The following is a 17,624-nucleotide window of genomic DNA, read 5'->3' on the forward strand; positions in this document are numbered from 1 at the left end:
CAGTCAGATTTGCTCTGGCCGTCAGTGTGTGGCCTGCTGTGTGTCTGCCTGTGTCTGTGTGTGTGTGTCTATCCACCCATCTGTTTATTGCTTTTATTTCAAAAGTGAAGCATTGCACTTGAACTCAGTTGAAAGACAGCAGGTAACGATACATAAACGTAATGCTTCAAAACTGATGATACAATATTTGGATGTACTATGGATCTGGATTCAGTATTGGTCCATGCATGTCCATAAAACTCAATAATCAAACATGAATATTTCAATTATACTGCCACTATAGTTCCCTGCAGTACAGGCGGCAGGTTTGATTGCAAATGCTTCACCTATGATTTTCACCTAAATTTTAATACAGACACCACTGTTTTGCTTTGTCCTTGCAACCACCTTCTGTGTTTTGTACTACATTTCTATGCACCGTCACACTAAAACATTCTGAACAGCAATCATTAATAAGACTGTAACTGCACTCCTGAGCTGATTTAAAACAAATAACTCCTTGTTATTTGTCATCAAAGTGTAGGCTACCAGTTACTGACACATGATTTGTTCTGCCTATGCTGTTAGAATAACCTTTTATTCATTCATTACTTCTCTTTCAGGACGTGTTTACAAAATGAGACAATAGCTGAATGAGTAATGCTTATTGTGCGGGGCCCCACACCCTGGCCAGTCTACGCACAAGGTCACGTGTGTGTTTAGTTTCAAGGCAGAGAATGCAGCTGTCTGCTGCACTGTGCTCATTGCATCAGGCTCTGGGCAACAGGCTCGCTGAGCAGCTGACACATGTATCTCAGGAAATGAAAAATAAGAATAAACAGATTAAAACATCAGAGCATGTATATCATGGCCCTGTTTGGGATGTTTTACACAACTGTGCTCAAATAAAAAAAAATCCACCTAAGAACATACTGGTGCACACACTGTGAATCTGAAGGGGCTTCAATAAAACTCACAGTAGATGTAAATATTGTTCAAAGGAACAGTCAAACTTTTTGTGAAGTATTCATATGCATATAAAAGGGTCAGCTTCACCCAGCTGCCATTTAGCCGAGCTAAGCATTAAGATTGGAAACAAGGGGAAACAGCTAGCCAGGCTATACCCAACTGGAACCAACTCTCTACTTGCACCTCATAAACAAACAAAACCCAAGTGAAACAAAAAGTGCAACTTATCATTTTTAAACTTCTGCTTTTGCATAAATGAAACATACGAGATAAAATGTTTTTATGGGTGAATTTCAGAGCGGAGGTAGGAACTAGCACTGCACACTCATTCGGAAGAAAAATTAAAATTGCTTCATGGGCAAATGTAATATTCAAATTGCAGGAGCTGCAATTTTTTTTTAAAGGTAAAATGTGTTGGACCAGTTTTGTGCATCATTAGCACCATAAGCATTCTGAGATGTTTAAGCCTTAAAATCAGAATCTAAAGACATCATTATTTTAAAAAAAATTCTCTGTAAAAAATTAAATGCAACAATGACTACAACCTTAAATTGTAACATTTGCCAAAAATAATTGCAACATGATTTTTCTGCCTAACATGCAGCCCTTGCAGGAGGCTTTTTGTTTTCTTTGGACAGAAGCAGGCTGCGTAGCTCCTTTCCTGTTTCCAATCTCTTTGCTGATACAAACATGGCAGCAATAGAGATCAAACCTTTGGAGAGAAAGTGAATATGCACTTTTCCCCAAAACATTCAAACCCAAATAGCAAACTGAAACTTTTACACTACACACTCTGGTTCTACCACCAATGTCTGACCCATACACTTATTCTGGGTAAGTTTTCTGTACGTTTGACATAATTTGTCCAGTATGTGGGCCAGACTTTGGCCAACAGAACTGGGCGCACACAGGGCCAGAAGAAATTCAAGCAATGTATTTTGCAATCTGGGAAACAACATTAAAAAATGACATAATCATGTGCCACGTCTTGTGATTTTTTTTTTGTTGTTCTCTATTTTTCATATACTGGGTGAAACTCAGGGAATAAATAAAAGGCTCTATCTGGACCAGGCCCTGCTCTGGACAGCTCTGCTTTAAACATTAATTTCTGGCCATTGTGTAAACATTAATTTCTGAAGGCCAGTCAAAGGGAACATTCACTGAGAAATGATGAGGTTTAACATCCCCCTTCTTGGTCAAATGACTAACCATGTACCCTAGAGTACCAGCCATCTGTGACAATATTCAGCTGGTGATGACCGTTACAGATTAATTACCAGCGTTTGACGGCGAAGGACGTCATAATCAAGCATTTTCCTCAAAAGTGCTATTTATCTGCTGTAATATAAAGCAAAGCCTATAATCTGAATCAGTCAGGGAAGAGTGAGCCCTTTGTTGGCCGCCTGGCTCACGGGACTGCGTGTGATGGGGCCAAGATGGTTTGCGAAGCGTAAACTGCAAACTCACATGGGGGAAACTACAATCCCCTCACATTACTGGAGTAAGATGTTTAATAGTGTAAACAGCCTCCACTGACGCATTTGCAGCTGAGCTGATTTTTTTTTTGTGTATCCCACCATCCCCCTGCTTCTCCTGCACTTTCACCCAGTGACTGCAGTCACGTTTCTGCGCTTCTTGTTTATTTCATCCAGTTTGACCTTTTTTTTTCTCTCTCTCCCTGATCGCATCTGATTAAAAGGTTCAGAAACTGTGACGTCTCTCTCTGACCTTTGGTGTGTTTTCTTTCTTTCCTCTCTCACTCCCTTCAAACGATCTGGTAAATCTCTCACTCTTTCTTAAACGCACACTATCTCTGTTTCTAACCTTGCCGTCTTCCTACAGGAGTTCACAATGCTCTCTCTCAAATTTCTGATGCATTTTATTCTATGTCAGTGTGTCCCGCTCAAATCCCTTTATAGCCGCGTTAAAAAGAGAGCTCATACTCAGCCATCTACGCTGAGCTCATGCACAGAAAGACGCAGGTACCGTATCTTTTCCACCATTGGGGATAATATTGCCTCACTGAAAACACAGATGCAAAACAGGAAAAATCTGTTCTCCTTTTCCGGTTGAAGGGTTGACGAAAACGAGACGGGGAGCAGCACAAAGGAGGATGTGAGGGCATCTTTCCTTGTGATATTGTTAATTGTTATAGTTCTGAACAATCTGAACAATCTCTATTACATAGTAGCAGGTGTAAACTGTATGTTCTTTGTGAGCTTGGGAAAAGTTGATGACGGGGATGCTCTCCAGTGGGACTGCAGATAAATGCTTTATAATGTGTCACAGAGATTTCAAACTAATTCAAACAGACATTTGTTTTTCTCATTTTATCTTGCCCATGCGTCACGATCCAAGGCAATAATGAAATGGTTTGACTCGTCAGCGATTGCTTAGCGAAGGTCAAGGTTTGTGAGAAGTGTTGAGGAGGAAGGACAAAAAGAGACTCGCACTTGTCTTATATTTTTTCCTGCCGTGGGACGCTCCCAGCAGCTCAGTTTGCTGATAGGAAGTGGAGGGCACCCGCGTGCAGGCTCTGCTGACGTCAGTCGGGCTTGAAGAACCAGTGCAGCAGGAACTAATATCAGCCCCCCCCCCCTCCGACCCGCCTTCTTTTACTTGTCCTCTCACTCCTTCACCATCTACCTGATGTGAATCTGCACCACTCAATCTCTGTCTGCTCTCACCCTCCTCCTTTCTGTCCGACTGGTTTCAGCATCAGAACGTGGGAATCTTTGCGTTGTTATCAAACCACAGATTCCTGTATCAGGGACTAGATTAGTTTCTCTATGCATGTGTGGAGAAGCTCAAAGATGACACAGTGTAAACATCTGTTACAATGTTTCCATGAACATTTTCATACACCCAAAGTCTAGCTACGCCACTGAATGTAACTCATGCAGAAAACTGTCTAAATGCTTACTTTGAATAGGCACAGTATTTGCAAAGACACACTCTTTTTTTTATTCACTGGTATGAGACAAGACACACACACCATCTCTGTATTGCCTGCATGAAACAGCATGCATTGGGATTAACACCAGTTAGGGCGTATTTATGTTTGGATCATTATCTTGACTCATTCTTTCATGTCTTTCTGCAGCAGAGCCTCCACCAGCAGCCAATTTTGACACTTGCCTTCTAAGAACTTGCACAACTACCACAGTAAAAGAGCGGAACTGCACTGCATTGCTTGCATGTTACAGTTTTCCACATTTCCAAGAATCATTAGCTCCGCTGAGGGTGAACCTAAACTCCCCTCGTCATGCTCAGAGAGGTTTATGACCGCACTCACCTGACAGGCAGACTTTGGTGACAGAGGGCTGATTTGCAGCCGGAGACCTCCTGCAAACCAAAGAAAAACAAGTTTTTAACAACTGGTTGCATAATTATTTTTTTTCTATTGCGTGTTTTGGTTTCAGCAGCAATCATCGTTGTCACGGCACAAACACAAAAAAGAGGGCCCAGTCAGTTCTTCAAACTGGTCACGGGTCAGATCTTTCTACTGTGCGACACAGTCATGTCTGATTTAGGTTTTTGGCTCACAGTGACCCCGCTCTCTGAGGTCGTACTGACTATGTGTCTACCTCTGGCAGACCCGATGCAAGTGCAGCTTTAGTGCTGACCCAGTTCGGTGATCAGAGGAGATGAGGTCACCTCCTCTTTCACCAAACACAAAATAAAACGTCACTGGGTCCAGTTAAAAGTTCCAGGTGTGCTGCTGAAACCAGTTTTAACATCAGTGCCTCTAATGCATTTGGCCTTCGTGAGGCCAAAGCAGTACAAACAACTTTGGTGCATTGGCGCCCCCAAGTGACGGATGTGGGCATTTTGAATTGTGGCAACCAAACATCCTGACACTTCATCCTGCGAGTCTGCATGTATTGTGTTGATACTTTCACACAACATGAGCAGGTACTATAACACAATTATGACGTGACTTACTTATTGGATGCACACTGAACATTCGTCAAGGTGGTGAAGTTGTTCCTGACGGTGCGCAGACTTGCCAGGACCTACAAAAAATGATTATGAAGAAAAAGATGATAAGCCACAGCAGCCAAAGCTTGAAATCTGAAGAACAGTATCATCATGGTCGCAGTATGGTGACAATGTACCATCTTTGTAGAGTTGTCTTTTACAAGATTTGCATTGAGACGCACTGACTGACTGTTGTATCTGAGTCATTGACAAGAATTAATTAGCAGTAAACTTAGTGCAGATTTTGCAAGATACTTGTTCACTGAGCCCACACCCACCGGAAATCAACACAGATCAATTGATAACCTTTTTGAATCACTGATCTGCATTTGTTTTTGTAAAATATATAAGAGGATGGGAAACAGAACCTTATGATCAGCCGTGCTATGTTTTTAAATTTCAGTATTGATGTTTCAAATTGGGTGAACAGGGTGAATTTCTAATGGGTTGGAACTAAATTCAATCAGGTGAACAACAGATTAAACAAGCATTGGTTAATTTAAGTATAAGTTTGGGACAATGTGTCTGATATGATCCTATCATTCATACCCAAACCTTGCAAGGTCTACTACAGACCACCAGGGGGCAGACAAGTTACTACGATACAGAGTCGGTAAAGGATTCATGAACCACAGAGTTTCATGTCTAAAAGCCCTTGAGGAAATTGTGTTTTCAAAATTATCTTTTGGGATGATTTTGATATTTGCTGAAGCAGCTTCACTAACTTGTAGCCAGCTCTTACCTGGGCAAATGGAGTCACAATCAAGTCCTCTCCATGCCTGAAATTGGAAGTGATGAAAGCAAAGACTCACTGTTAAAAACGCACACACAGTTGATCAAAGTTGAGTCATATGTCAGAGGGCTTTGATGTGAACAACTCACAGCTCCCCGACGATGGATGAGTTTCGAGACAAGGACTTTGGTGATAGTTCATAGTCGCTGTCAGAGCGATACAGGAACGACTCTCTGCGCTGGCCATGGCCTGCCAAGTTGGGGTGTAGAACCAGTCCCGGGGAGGCCTGCAGGTCTGAGGGACTGCAGCACAACGACGGGCCATTCTCAACTTCAAAGCTAAAAGGAAAAAGATAAACAACAGTAATATCAGCGTTATCCTCAAGTGAAATCAGTGAATGCTGGCACGACAGGAGTACATTTCAAAAAGTCCAGAAATGAGGAGATGATTAATTTTACCATGTCTGTGTTTGATCAATCATAAGTCTAATCACATCCAAATCATCATCGTTATGTACTCAGGACTTTCGCTAAGCTCCCACTAAGTACTGACTTGCACAACATGCCCACAAATCCCATCCAGAAAAGATGCGGTTGCATAAATCCTAAAATGATTACTCACCCGTCCATCCTAAAAAAAAAATAAAAAAACTATTGTGCTCATTAAATAAGTATGCTTTGCTGGTCGGTGATTGAAGGGGTTGTGGTGGTGGGGAGAGGGGGGGGGGGGGGGGGGGGGGGGGGCTTTATTGGAAATTTCTGGTCTGGCTTGTCTCACTGGGATACTGTCCATGACAGCTCCATTTATCCCTGCCCACTAGCAAGAAAGCAGCACACACACGGAGAGAGATTAGTTTCCTATGGTGTGATGACGTGCAAACTGCTGTGTTTGTCTTTACACCCAACCATACCCAATGGTCTTTTAAACAGGATCTATTGTGTGTTACAGTGATTGCAATTACCTGCCCAGGGACTGCAGAGGGGAAATCACAGTAGCTAATAGCTGTATCTCCTCTCATTGCTTAAGATGAATTGTTTTGTACATTTTCTTTGACAAATAAATCTAATGAGACTGAAATATAGAATTGTTTATGTTTGTCTATAGGCTTTTATGATAATATATGCAGAGTGCAAGATGAATCAAACAAATTACAGTAAAGACTAACAAATAGAGATACTATTAATGAAGGAAGAGCAAAAGAACAGACTGCAGTTTAAATTCGTAACGTAAATATTTTAAACAGAGACAGTCCTTTTGGGTATTATGTTTTCTGATGCCACAGCGAAGACACCACAGATGTTCATTCATACGTATATAATCTGTTTGTCACCATGGAGTGGGAGCAGGAGGAAAGGCCAGGCTATTGAGTAATCAGATGATCAAGTCAGATAGACTGGAGATCAGAGGTGAAAGGTCAAGGTGTCAGTGGCCCACAGGAACAACAGATGTCACAAGCAATAAATAAATAAATAAAAGCTAACTCCTGACTTTAGCTTCTATAATATTCACTCGCAGGTTTTGCAAATTAGCATTTCGAATTTTTCTCCACTTCTAGTCATTTTGTGGTGTCAACAAAACGAACACATAAACACAACCAGCAGCACTGTTACATCTCCTCTTTAATCTATCTTGTAATGGACTGACTGTCCCAAAGACCACTTCACTATTTGCCCCACATTCATCCCCGCCTCTAATTCCTGCTACATGTGGGATTAACTCAGCACATATCCCACTGAGACACTCTCCATCCCACACCTCTGCCAGAGGAGTTCAGATTAATGGGAAATGTGCAACTCTGTTTACACACACACGACCCGGTGACGTACGTCATCTGTGTGGAGCTTTGCGTCATTCAAATCTCAGCTCCACACAACATTAACGTTACGTTTTACCTAAAGCAAACTGACCTCTTAATCTGACGGAAGGAGAAAAAAACCACACAGGGTGAATGACACATCTTTTCTGTGGATGTTGATAAACTGCAAACTCACAAATTAAACTCTTCTGGCAATATACTGTAAAGTTAGGATTTCATGTAGTAAATGCCTGTTGGTGCAGTTGTTGTAAACCACGTAGAGAGCAAAAGATAGAAAGGCTATAAATACTAAAACACAGTCAGTTAAAAGGTCTGTAAATTACAGTTTTAAAAGAGAAAAAAGACAGACATACTACAAAGGAGATGAGTAAAAAGTCACCTGGGAGCTGAGAGGTGTGCCCCACTGACCACTTCCTCGCTGAAGTCAAAGTGCCCAGCTCTACACCTGGGGGACCTCCGTATCATCCTTCTCTCGCTCGCATCCACCTCCTCTCTCATCATCGGACAACAAAAAACACGGATGCTGTAGCTGCTCACTCATACACATGCACACACACACACGCACCAACAGACCCCCTTTCTGACCAGTAAGAGGCCACGTGCTGGAATAACGTAGGCTTGGCAGATGCTAACAGGCAGATATGGGCTGGAGCACAGGGAGCGGACTCGTAGTTGCTCTGTTAATCTGACCGCCTGCGCCTTTTCCTTTTATATCAAACCACTGCAGATTAATCGGGGGGGGGGTTCATCATCCCACCCGCCCTTCAACTGGCCACCTGTGACACCCTATAAAAGCATGCCATGCAGGTTTATAGTGAAAAAGGAGGGGAATTAAAGCAGAAAATCCAGATTTTCATTCATCTATCAACTCTTGTAAAACTCACTCGTGATTATGACGATATGTGTCGATATTTCAGTGACATAAAAGATCTTCTGTTTGCAAAAAGCAATGGAGAAAGCCTGTTTCAGTTGGACTGTCCCCCTCAGTTCATATCACAGCAACATAATAAGACCCAAGACACAAAACCATTTTTCTCTATCAAGGAAACTAACATGACAAGGAACAGAGGAGGGTTAAGTTAAGGTCAGATCACTCCTGATTTAAAAAAAATGGTTCCTCTTGAAGGGCAGGAGTGAGATTGTCTGGGGCTGTTAGTAGGGTAGAAGTGTGTGGGACAAAGTTCCCAACTGTCATCTAAACATTTTTAGTTTAAGGACCCGACTTTATAAATGTTATGGGACATTTAATCTTCATCAAACTGCTACCCTTAAAACATGATCTAAAATAACATTCATGTTTTAGTTCTGGCAGAAAACTGCTTATTAATGATACAAATTCCAAGTTGTTTTAACGGTTGGTCTGTGTTTATACACTCTACCTCCACATCAGAAGAGTTGATTTACATTTCAGCTATCTGAATTGTGTTACTCTGTGACATTAGGACGACTGAGAAGAACCAGAGCCCCCCATTATCATCTGAGCAAGACCAGAGGAAAAAAGAAACAGACTGGCCGTCTTTTTTTCTTTCTTTTTTTTTTTCAAAAGAAAGGACGTAGACACCAGCAGAGCAGTACACTCCAGAGAATTTAATAATATCTACAACTCAACTAAATAATCAAGAGCACTGGTGAGCACTCACACAGGAGTGGAGAAACTTCTCTTCAGCACAGTTCATTCCAGTGGAAAAACACTCTGCTTTGTTCAGTTTGTACGTTTCAGTGTCCTGACACCATAAACACATTTTAGGTTGAAATGAGGTAGTAATAATAATAATAATAATGATAATAATAATGATAATAATAATAATAATAATAATAATAATAATAATAATAATAATAATAATAATAATAATAATAATAATAATAATAATAATAATTTGTAAAGCATTTTCCATGAAATAATCTCAAAGTGCATCAAAATCACCAACAACAAAAAAACATTCTGAGTAATCTACGGACAACTAAAGATCGCCTGCCTGAACAAAAATGTTTTAAGAGCTTTTTAAAAGTGTCCACAGACTGGGGTCATCACCTTTTGCACATTCAACAAATAAAAGAAAAAGCAGCACTGTTAAGGCCCTTGCCTACGAAGCAACACATGATCTCGCTGAAATCTATTCAATAAACTTTATCTGGTCTAAATCCCAAACTACAGTAGCGCAACCACGGCATATTCTTCTGCGTATGTGGGAACATGTCTTTGTGTTCATCTACAGCATCTGTGGACAACAGTCTCATATTGTACAGACTGTAAAGCTCTTTGAGACACACAAGGGATCCTGGGCTCCATATACAATTGCCAGACTGGACTTAAGAAATTCAGAAAACTGTGGCCAGTTGCCACCATCAGAATCTGCAGATTATCATCGGAGTCTGGTAGCAGTGTTTTTAAATACCAATAATATCAATCTCTTTGATAAAACACATGCTGGAGTAGACAACGTGAAATAAACTACTACTAAATAAGGGTTTGTGTCAGTTAATAAAAAACCCTCAATCACCAGGGGCCGACTGTAGAGCACAATAAATAAACTGAGTTGACTAATGGAGACAAACAGTGCAGAAACAGCCAGTTGAGCTGTGTTTCTCTGCTGCCTTTTACTCTGGCAGGCTCTGTCTCTCACATATAACAAACACGATAACCAAATCCTTACCAGGTGTTTGCTACTGTGAAGCGTCTGTATCGGCGGAGATGTTTGTTCACAACCTGCTTGCGAAAGCGTCTCGGTGAGCTGTGTGGGGAGAGTTTCTGGCCGGGATCGACGGCGCTGCAGGAGTCAACCCGGTCCAAGTCGAGCTCCCTGTTCTCTCCTCTGTCCTCCATTAGTGTCTCTACTTTACAACCGAGTACAGAGTGATGGCACTTTCCTGGCATTTAAGAGCTGCTGCCTTCCTAAGAAACAGCTGCAATCACACTGTCCAGGAAAACTATCAGAACCGTCTCTAACTGGTTTTTCTGTTACATACGGAATCAGATGTTATTGTGTTGTAATCAGGTCCCCAAAGAGAAACACTGAGGACGAGACAAGTATTCACTCGTATACCTAGAATATGACTCTGATTATTTGATTGGTAGATGCCTTTCGAACATCCTCCCTGCAAATTCAAATTAACAGCCTCGGCGTGCTGGTTGGCCAATCAGCAACAGCTGGAAAGTAACACCAAGAGTTATGGAGCGGCCGCAGTGTCACGCAATAAGCAGAGCAAAAGTTTTCCAGCTCCTGAACTTTTATCCAGATAAACGCAACCCCGCATTTAAAAAAAAAAAATCAGCCGAGCAGATGGATGAATGTGACAGAGATGAAAGCAGACGGAGCATCTATGAAACCAACTATCATGTGGGGTTTAGTGAGTTCAAAGAAAAAGAGACGCACAGTCTTTGTGGCGATATTGCAGTGCAATCATGTAAAGTAGTAGCCAATCCATCACAAAATAAAGAGTCATCTGCGAAATTGATGCCTCCACAGAACAGCAGCCCACTGTAGTCTACCGCAGAAAGTAGACACTACAATAAATAACAACATGCTCGGTTACATGACTGCCAAATTATTCTGTACCATCTGATGCTTTAGAGAGGTCCTTCTCCAGGGCACAGAGTTATATTTATTACTGTACGAGCTGACTGAAAGTAGGAAAGAAAACAAGGCATGGAAAACATGTTGTGAACTGAAAAAAAAAAACACAACATAAAAGTCTTTGCCAACTATTCTGCTAATTTGCAAATCTAATGTCAAGACTCGCTGGGAGCAATAACCGGCCTCCCGCTGCTACCAACACACAAATGCAAAAACACAAAGCGAAAATAAAGAAAAAAAATAAATATAGTTCTCCAAAAAAGAGAGAAATGCATAAGAAAAACTCTTATGCATCGTAACAGCAGATCATAACAATATGTAAATCTGCACACTTATATCAGCTTTGTGTGTTGCCGCCTCACCTGTCGGGGTCGGCCTGTGTGATGTCGATGCGAGGGAGGGAGACGATGGGGAGGCTGGTGGGTCTGGCCCGGGTCACTGGATCGTCCTCAGGTGTGAGCGGCCTGCCCCTGTCCCTCTCCTTTTCTGCCTGTCGCCATGACAACGGCGGCAGCTGCAGGTTGCCAGAAAAGCGCCTGTGGACTTTGCACACCTCTACCCCGAGGGTGCTGGCTGTGGAAAACTGTCCCACGGGAGGCTCCTTATTCTCCTGAAGGTAAAAAACAAAATTAAACGACAAGGAACTGGGTTAGACTGGCTCATAGTAATCCTTCTCCTGGAAAGGTTGGTGAGAAATAAGCGTGGGGTAAATGTTTAAAAGCAATGACTTATATCATCTTGAATTAAACACTGGTAATATATGACATCTTGCTGAGAGCTGGATATGAAGACCATTATTATAACAAAGAGAAAGTGGAGATGAACGTATTAAAAGAAATTACTTTCCAACAAAGTAAAGATAGATGGGCATTAGATATTTGGGGTAAACCAAAGCTGTGTACTTACTGTGAAATAAAACAGGTATTTGGCCCAGAAATTTATGTTTTGTATAATTTGTCTAAAGAGAAAAGATCCCTGTGTGCTCAATTGAGAGCTGGTATTCTTGGTCTAGTCTTTTTTTTCCCCCTTGTATTTGTCATTAAATGTGTCTTGTAATCTCATATGGGATGGGCCACAGTGGTGACATGACACGAAAATAAAAAATTCATTCATTCATTAATTCATTCATTCATTCATTCATTCATTCATCACAAAATATTCTTAAAAACATTGTTTTCCAAAATACAACATGGTTAGAAAAAAATTGAGAGAGATTTAAGAGACACAACCCAGCTTAGAGGAGTGCAAATGATTCAACCTGACTAAACAATCTGCCTGAACTGCACACATCCCTGATTTAACAACGTGCTGTGCGCTACATTGGCTATATTTACATTTTTTACACTCTTCATTAAACAGACAGAAATGAACTGATTGATCAAACTCATTCAGGGTCCCTCGACACCTGAGCAGCCAATTGACATTTTTATGAATCTGTGCTGAATATAAATCGTGTGTTTAATGTGACTGAGTGGCTGAGTGTGAAGGTTTCACCGAGGAGCCCTCGGTGCTTCGCTCTAATGACTGGTTGTAAAACAAGCCAGGGCACTGAGGAAACAGACAAAGTGCCAGAGCCCCTTTTGCATACATCACCCTCCACTTTACGTTCACCGCATGCAAGTGTCAATGAAACACGCTGACAGCTTTCATATGAACGAGAGGGAGGGGGGGGGGGGGGGGGGGTGAGGAGCCACTATGGGAAATAGAGGAATTCCTAGAAACGCAGTGGTTTCTTTAATGTGTGTGCAGTGCAGAAAACTGGATGGAGGAGGTGAGTGTGAATGAAAAGTGGTTGACAGTGAGTCAGAGTGTCATCATCAGGGCTGATTGCTCACCACAGCAACCAACTCTATGTCTATTGACATCTACTTAAACGCAGCCACTAGTTCCTCCATGGCTGAATCAATATTGGATTTTAACATAAAAAAACAAAACATACAGTACAGAACAATCTTGACACAGATTTGTTTTAAAATAACTGTGACCATATGGGACATTTTGCATTTGAAGATGTGGCAGTGATCTCTAGTGGACAAGTTGTGCAGTGATTCCAATTTGTGTGCTGATTTTTGTGTTTCTTGTGTTTTCCTGCTTTTATGAATTATGTTCCCTATGTCCTTGTTGTTCATTTTAATGGCTTTTAACACCTTGCCAGGAGGACTACAGTCGGAAATTAGCCTTTGGCTAACACTGGCACCTTTACATTTATTATGTCCATTAATGTGCACTGTCCTCCTTTAAATAAATAAATAAATAAAATAAAGATTACAATGATCCTTTGTACCTCAAACCTACGTATTCTCAATGTCTTGGTACTTATCAGGTGATGTATATTTCATCACACACAAGTCAGCCAATATATCAGTCTGGTTGATTTATCAGGTTGGATTTATCAGTCTGGCCGGTATAGGGGGGGTGCAGCTTGTGATAATTATTTCAGTTACTTATTATTTTACTAATTACTGAATATAAAATATGAATCATTTGTGTGAAAGTTTGTTATAATTGCAGTATGGAGTCTTAAGTTATGGCTAAAAAGTGTTTTCTGAGCTCACCGTGACCTTGACCTTTGGCCACGTTTAATCACTTTGTCTTCAAGTCCATTTGTGCCACATCTGCAGCCTGCTTGCACAAATACCACGTGAATAATATAAAGTAAATGAGGAGATAAAATTCAAAAAGCATCCATAGTGCTAAAAGCATATTATTCAAATATTAGCATAATGTCATATAATGGCATAAATAGAGGCATGAAGTCACTGAGACTTTATCAGCTGACTACCAGGTGACCAGCTTTAGTTTCAGTTTAATTTTTGATTGATACATTATCAGAGATTGCCAACAATATTTTTCTCCCTGAAATAAAAATTCATGCCATAGAGGATAAAATAGCTGCAGATGTATTATATGATTCCACTTATTAATGAGTAGGAAAATCGTGACTAGTATCATTTACCTAAGCTTGGTAAGAAGTCAAAAGGAGCACTGTGAGAACACATGCTCATGTATCTAATCCAGAGGAAGTGTCCAAATGACTGTAACTGGGTATTATATCTGCCAGGAGACTGGCTATGCTGTCATCTGCTCGCATGACATTTTTTTTTTGATATTCCACCAGGAAAAAGTAGGACAGTTCATGTCCAACTTGGCTGCTGGTCATGAACAGACTCCTCTCCAAACTGAGAAAATGACAGTGTTGTGTGCTCAGTGAGATAAAAGGTCAACAGGAAAATTGACAAAATTCTAATTAACGTGTGAGTGAAGTGAGACGGCGTGGTGTCAATATGATGTGGTAGAGAGCTAATGATCTGAGACAGAAAGAGAGAAGAAGACAACAGATAACAGCCCACATCCTCTCTTCAGTGAAAGTGATGGACACTAATGGCAGAGAAGAAAGAATGACAGAGTAAACTACAGAAAAGATTGACTGGGGAAGTTTGTGAGAGATAGAGGGGAGGAAAGAGTAAACGGAACAGAAGACACCACAGACAGGAGTCCACCTTCCTCTCTGATAGTCTCTGCTGACTCCCCTGTGCCTTCAAGGAAACACAATTGGTCTGATTTATTGTGCCTGTCTCTCTAAGACTCACTTTTCCTGTCCCAAAGAAATTGGTGAAAATGAAATCTGACAAAACGCATCTCCCTTCTGACCTGTCCGTTGTCAATATGTCAGGTTGCCACTGCTGCTTCGCCGCCAGATTAATCGTCAATTGTGCACTGATTGCACCTCTGACATCTGGACATGTAACTGTAGTTCTTCATTGATCTCTGGTCTGTTTCCAAATGGCATCAGGAAGAGGAAACAGTGCTAATTTACTTTGAGTGCACGCTCGTACAGTATATAACCCAGGAGTGGGACAAGGATGTTGATAAATTTAAAATTCAAAACATCAGTAAATTTAGAAACCTGGGATTTGTCATATGTGCTGGAACATGGTCAAAGAAGGACGGGGACTGTGATGAAAGGTAAAAACAATGAGTCTAAAACGGAGGTAGTGGAGCTCCAGTGTCAAACAGAGGTGGAGTGGGTGTTTTTTCGATGAAGATGAAAGGCCTTTCTTGGCTGCAGAGCCTCAGCAACTCCACTGTGCTCTGGGAAACTTCCAAAAAGCCTTTTTGAAGAAGGTAATATAAATGAGACAGCTATAGAGCAGAAGCTCTAACAGCATGGCTTGATGTGCTGCCTGAATTATTGAATCTAGGAGCCAGGAGGGGGGGAAAAAAAGCTTTAATTATTAAGATGCTTTAGAATGTGAATGAAAGGTGGGAGATCGATACTCAAGGGTGGTGAGTGGAGTAGCAGTCCACCCCCTTTATCTTTTTTTGCTAAATCTATAATTATCTTTGAAGGTTGGTGGACAAAGACTGGTTTTGATCTATCCATGACAACAAATGATATGTTGTATGTTTTTGGAAAATATGTGAAATTGTTGTAAATAAAGCAACATAAACAAAATGCTCAAATGCATTTTTGGCTTGGAGGGAAAAAACAGCTTTTTAACTTTTCTTCCAGGCTTTGGAAGCTGAAGCTGTTGATTATAGTACACTGAAATAGAAAAAATCTTTTTAAACATTGAGTGCATGCACAAACAGTCCTGCCAGCAGCAAATAGCATTTTAGAGGCAATTCATTGAAGGTTTCGTTCCAAAATGACATTTGAAAAATGTATTTTCTATTAACAAAGCCACTGGTTGCATAAAAGTAAAAAAAATCATCATTAATCACTCCTGAAATTAACGGCAATTACACTGGACTTAAATTCTCACAAATAAAAAGTGAGAAATGACCTCCGTTGGGAAAGTTGTACAATATGTTTGCATTACATGATGATGTGAGGCCAGTCACAGCAAGAGGACTTTGGCATTCAGGATGTAACTTGGCCTCTAAGCTTCTGTTGGACAAAGTCAAAGTAAATGATCTGGCCTGCCTGCCCAGTCATAAACACCGTGGCATAGAGGGGGAACAGATGGGCCTCTCTGTCAGATCTCTGTCCTTCCTCCTCTTATCCGTGTTTCCATTCACTCTAGGGCCTAAATGTCTCCTGGTGTGAACCTCTCCTCCTCCTAATGCTCTGCCTCCCTCCTCTCCTCCCAACTCTGCATCAGTCTTCAACTCTGCGTCTCCATCACCCTAACTATCTCTCTCACAATCACACAACACATTGTCCTTCACCCCCCCCCACCCTGACTCTGTTCCAACAGACACATCATCTCCCTCTCTGCAGTGTGTCCTGCCGGATAGCGGTCTGTTGTGTACAGTACAGTCATCTGTTTATGAGTCACCGACCACGGCGCGGGCATGCAGCACTCGCTGCCTCGGTCGATTCTCATTGTATCTTGGTTTCGGGAGGAAAAGGCAAATGTTACAAAATTCACTGGTAACTGTGCAAACTGCAGGATTGGGCGGTAAAGTTTGGAGCAGGATTTCAAAAACGGAGAAAACATGAGTGGCCGTGTAATATATGCATGGATGGATATATGGCTGCACAGATGGAGGGTTGGAAAAATCAATACTTACATCGTCTGGCGTAACCCCTTGTGCGCTCCGGCTTTTCTTCATCCTGAGGGATGCTCAGCCACACTCTCGTGCTCTCTCTCTCTCTCTTTGTCTCTGATCTGATCCTCTCTCTCTGAAAAGGCGTCTCTTTCCTCCTGCTCTGGGCAGCCTCACCCGTAAGCCTGCACATGGGAGAAAGAGAGGAGGAGGCAGGGAAGGGGAGGCAATGATAAAGTAACCAGTCCCAAGAAGTTATCGGGCCTCCCTCACAGAAAACCTCATGTCTGTTGTTGTTGTTGCCTGACCTCCATTACTGTTCTGACTTGATGATGCAGTTCTGACTGCTGTAATTTGACAAGTCCACGCTGCACTGCATTATGCACTGAATTACACAACTTAAACAAACTGAGATTACGTGATCTGTGGGGGATTACTGATCTCAGCAGTAACACGTTAGTGCAAGCAGACATTCTTATTGTATTTAAATGAATTGAAACAAAAAATAGACACATTAAAAAAAAAGTAAAAGCAAAACTGTAATGTGGTACTGTAAGCAATTAATACCAAAACATACTGTTTTTGATATTTCACATTTTTGGGCATGCTAGCATATAGGGAAAACAATGTAGGTCAACACCTTGGTCCAGACTTCAATATATATTTGCTAAAAACAATGTTTGTGGGACCTTGTTATATATTATGCAGGCGTGGACAGTTACAAAGTACTTTTTACTTTTTTGTTTTTTAGAAACTTAGCTTTTCCAGACGACTGCACACATATTGTACTTTTGGCTCTCCTATTACAATTTTTCTTACAATAAGTACTGACATACTTCTTTGAAGCAGTTACTTTGAAGCAGAGCATTTAATAAACGGCACAAATTTTCTTTTACTACCCTGATAAATGCAGTCGACCGTCACAGGAGAAAAAAAAAAAAAAAAAAAGATCACCACCAACTCCTACATGGTTAGTTGCGTTCAAGCAGCCCAGTTTGAACAGCTCCACAAACAGAAACCATGTTAGTAGCTTTTACACTGGGGTTGGTCAAAATGACTCATGGCCACTTCTACAAAT

General features: G+C 41.2%; 1 protein-coding gene across 1 annotated transcript in view; it reads right to left on the reverse strand.

The window, feature by feature from the left end:
* The window catches only part of LOC311000875 (3',5'-cyclic-AMP phosphodiesterase 4B-like), a 36,268-nt gene extending 19,652 nt beyond the window's left edge, over positions 1 to 16,616 (reverse strand). Inside the window, exons 1-6 of the mRNA XM_083991745.1 lie at positions 16,571 to 16,616; positions 11,416 to 11,663; positions 5,812 to 6,000; positions 5,672 to 5,708; positions 4,894 to 4,964; positions 4,244 to 4,293 (exon numbers count right to left, since the gene is read on the reverse strand). Coding sequence (XP_083847871.1) covers positions 4,244 to 4,293; positions 4,894 to 4,964; positions 5,672 to 5,708; positions 5,812 to 6,000; positions 11,416 to 11,663; positions 16,571 to 16,612 — 637 coding nt within the window. The 5' untranslated portion in view covers positions 16,613 to 16,616. The remainder of the gene's footprint in view (positions 1 to 4,243; positions 4,294 to 4,893; positions 4,965 to 5,671; positions 5,709 to 5,811; positions 6,001 to 11,415; positions 11,664 to 16,570) is intronic.
* Positions 16,617 to 17,624: the final 1,008 nt, after the last annotated feature.

Source organism: Trachurus trachurus (genome assembly GCF_905171665.1).
Source record: "Trachurus trachurus genome assembly, chromosome: 17".
NCBI classification, from domain to species: domain Eukaryota; kingdom Metazoa; phylum Chordata; class Actinopteri; order Carangiformes; family Carangidae; genus Trachurus; species Trachurus trachurus.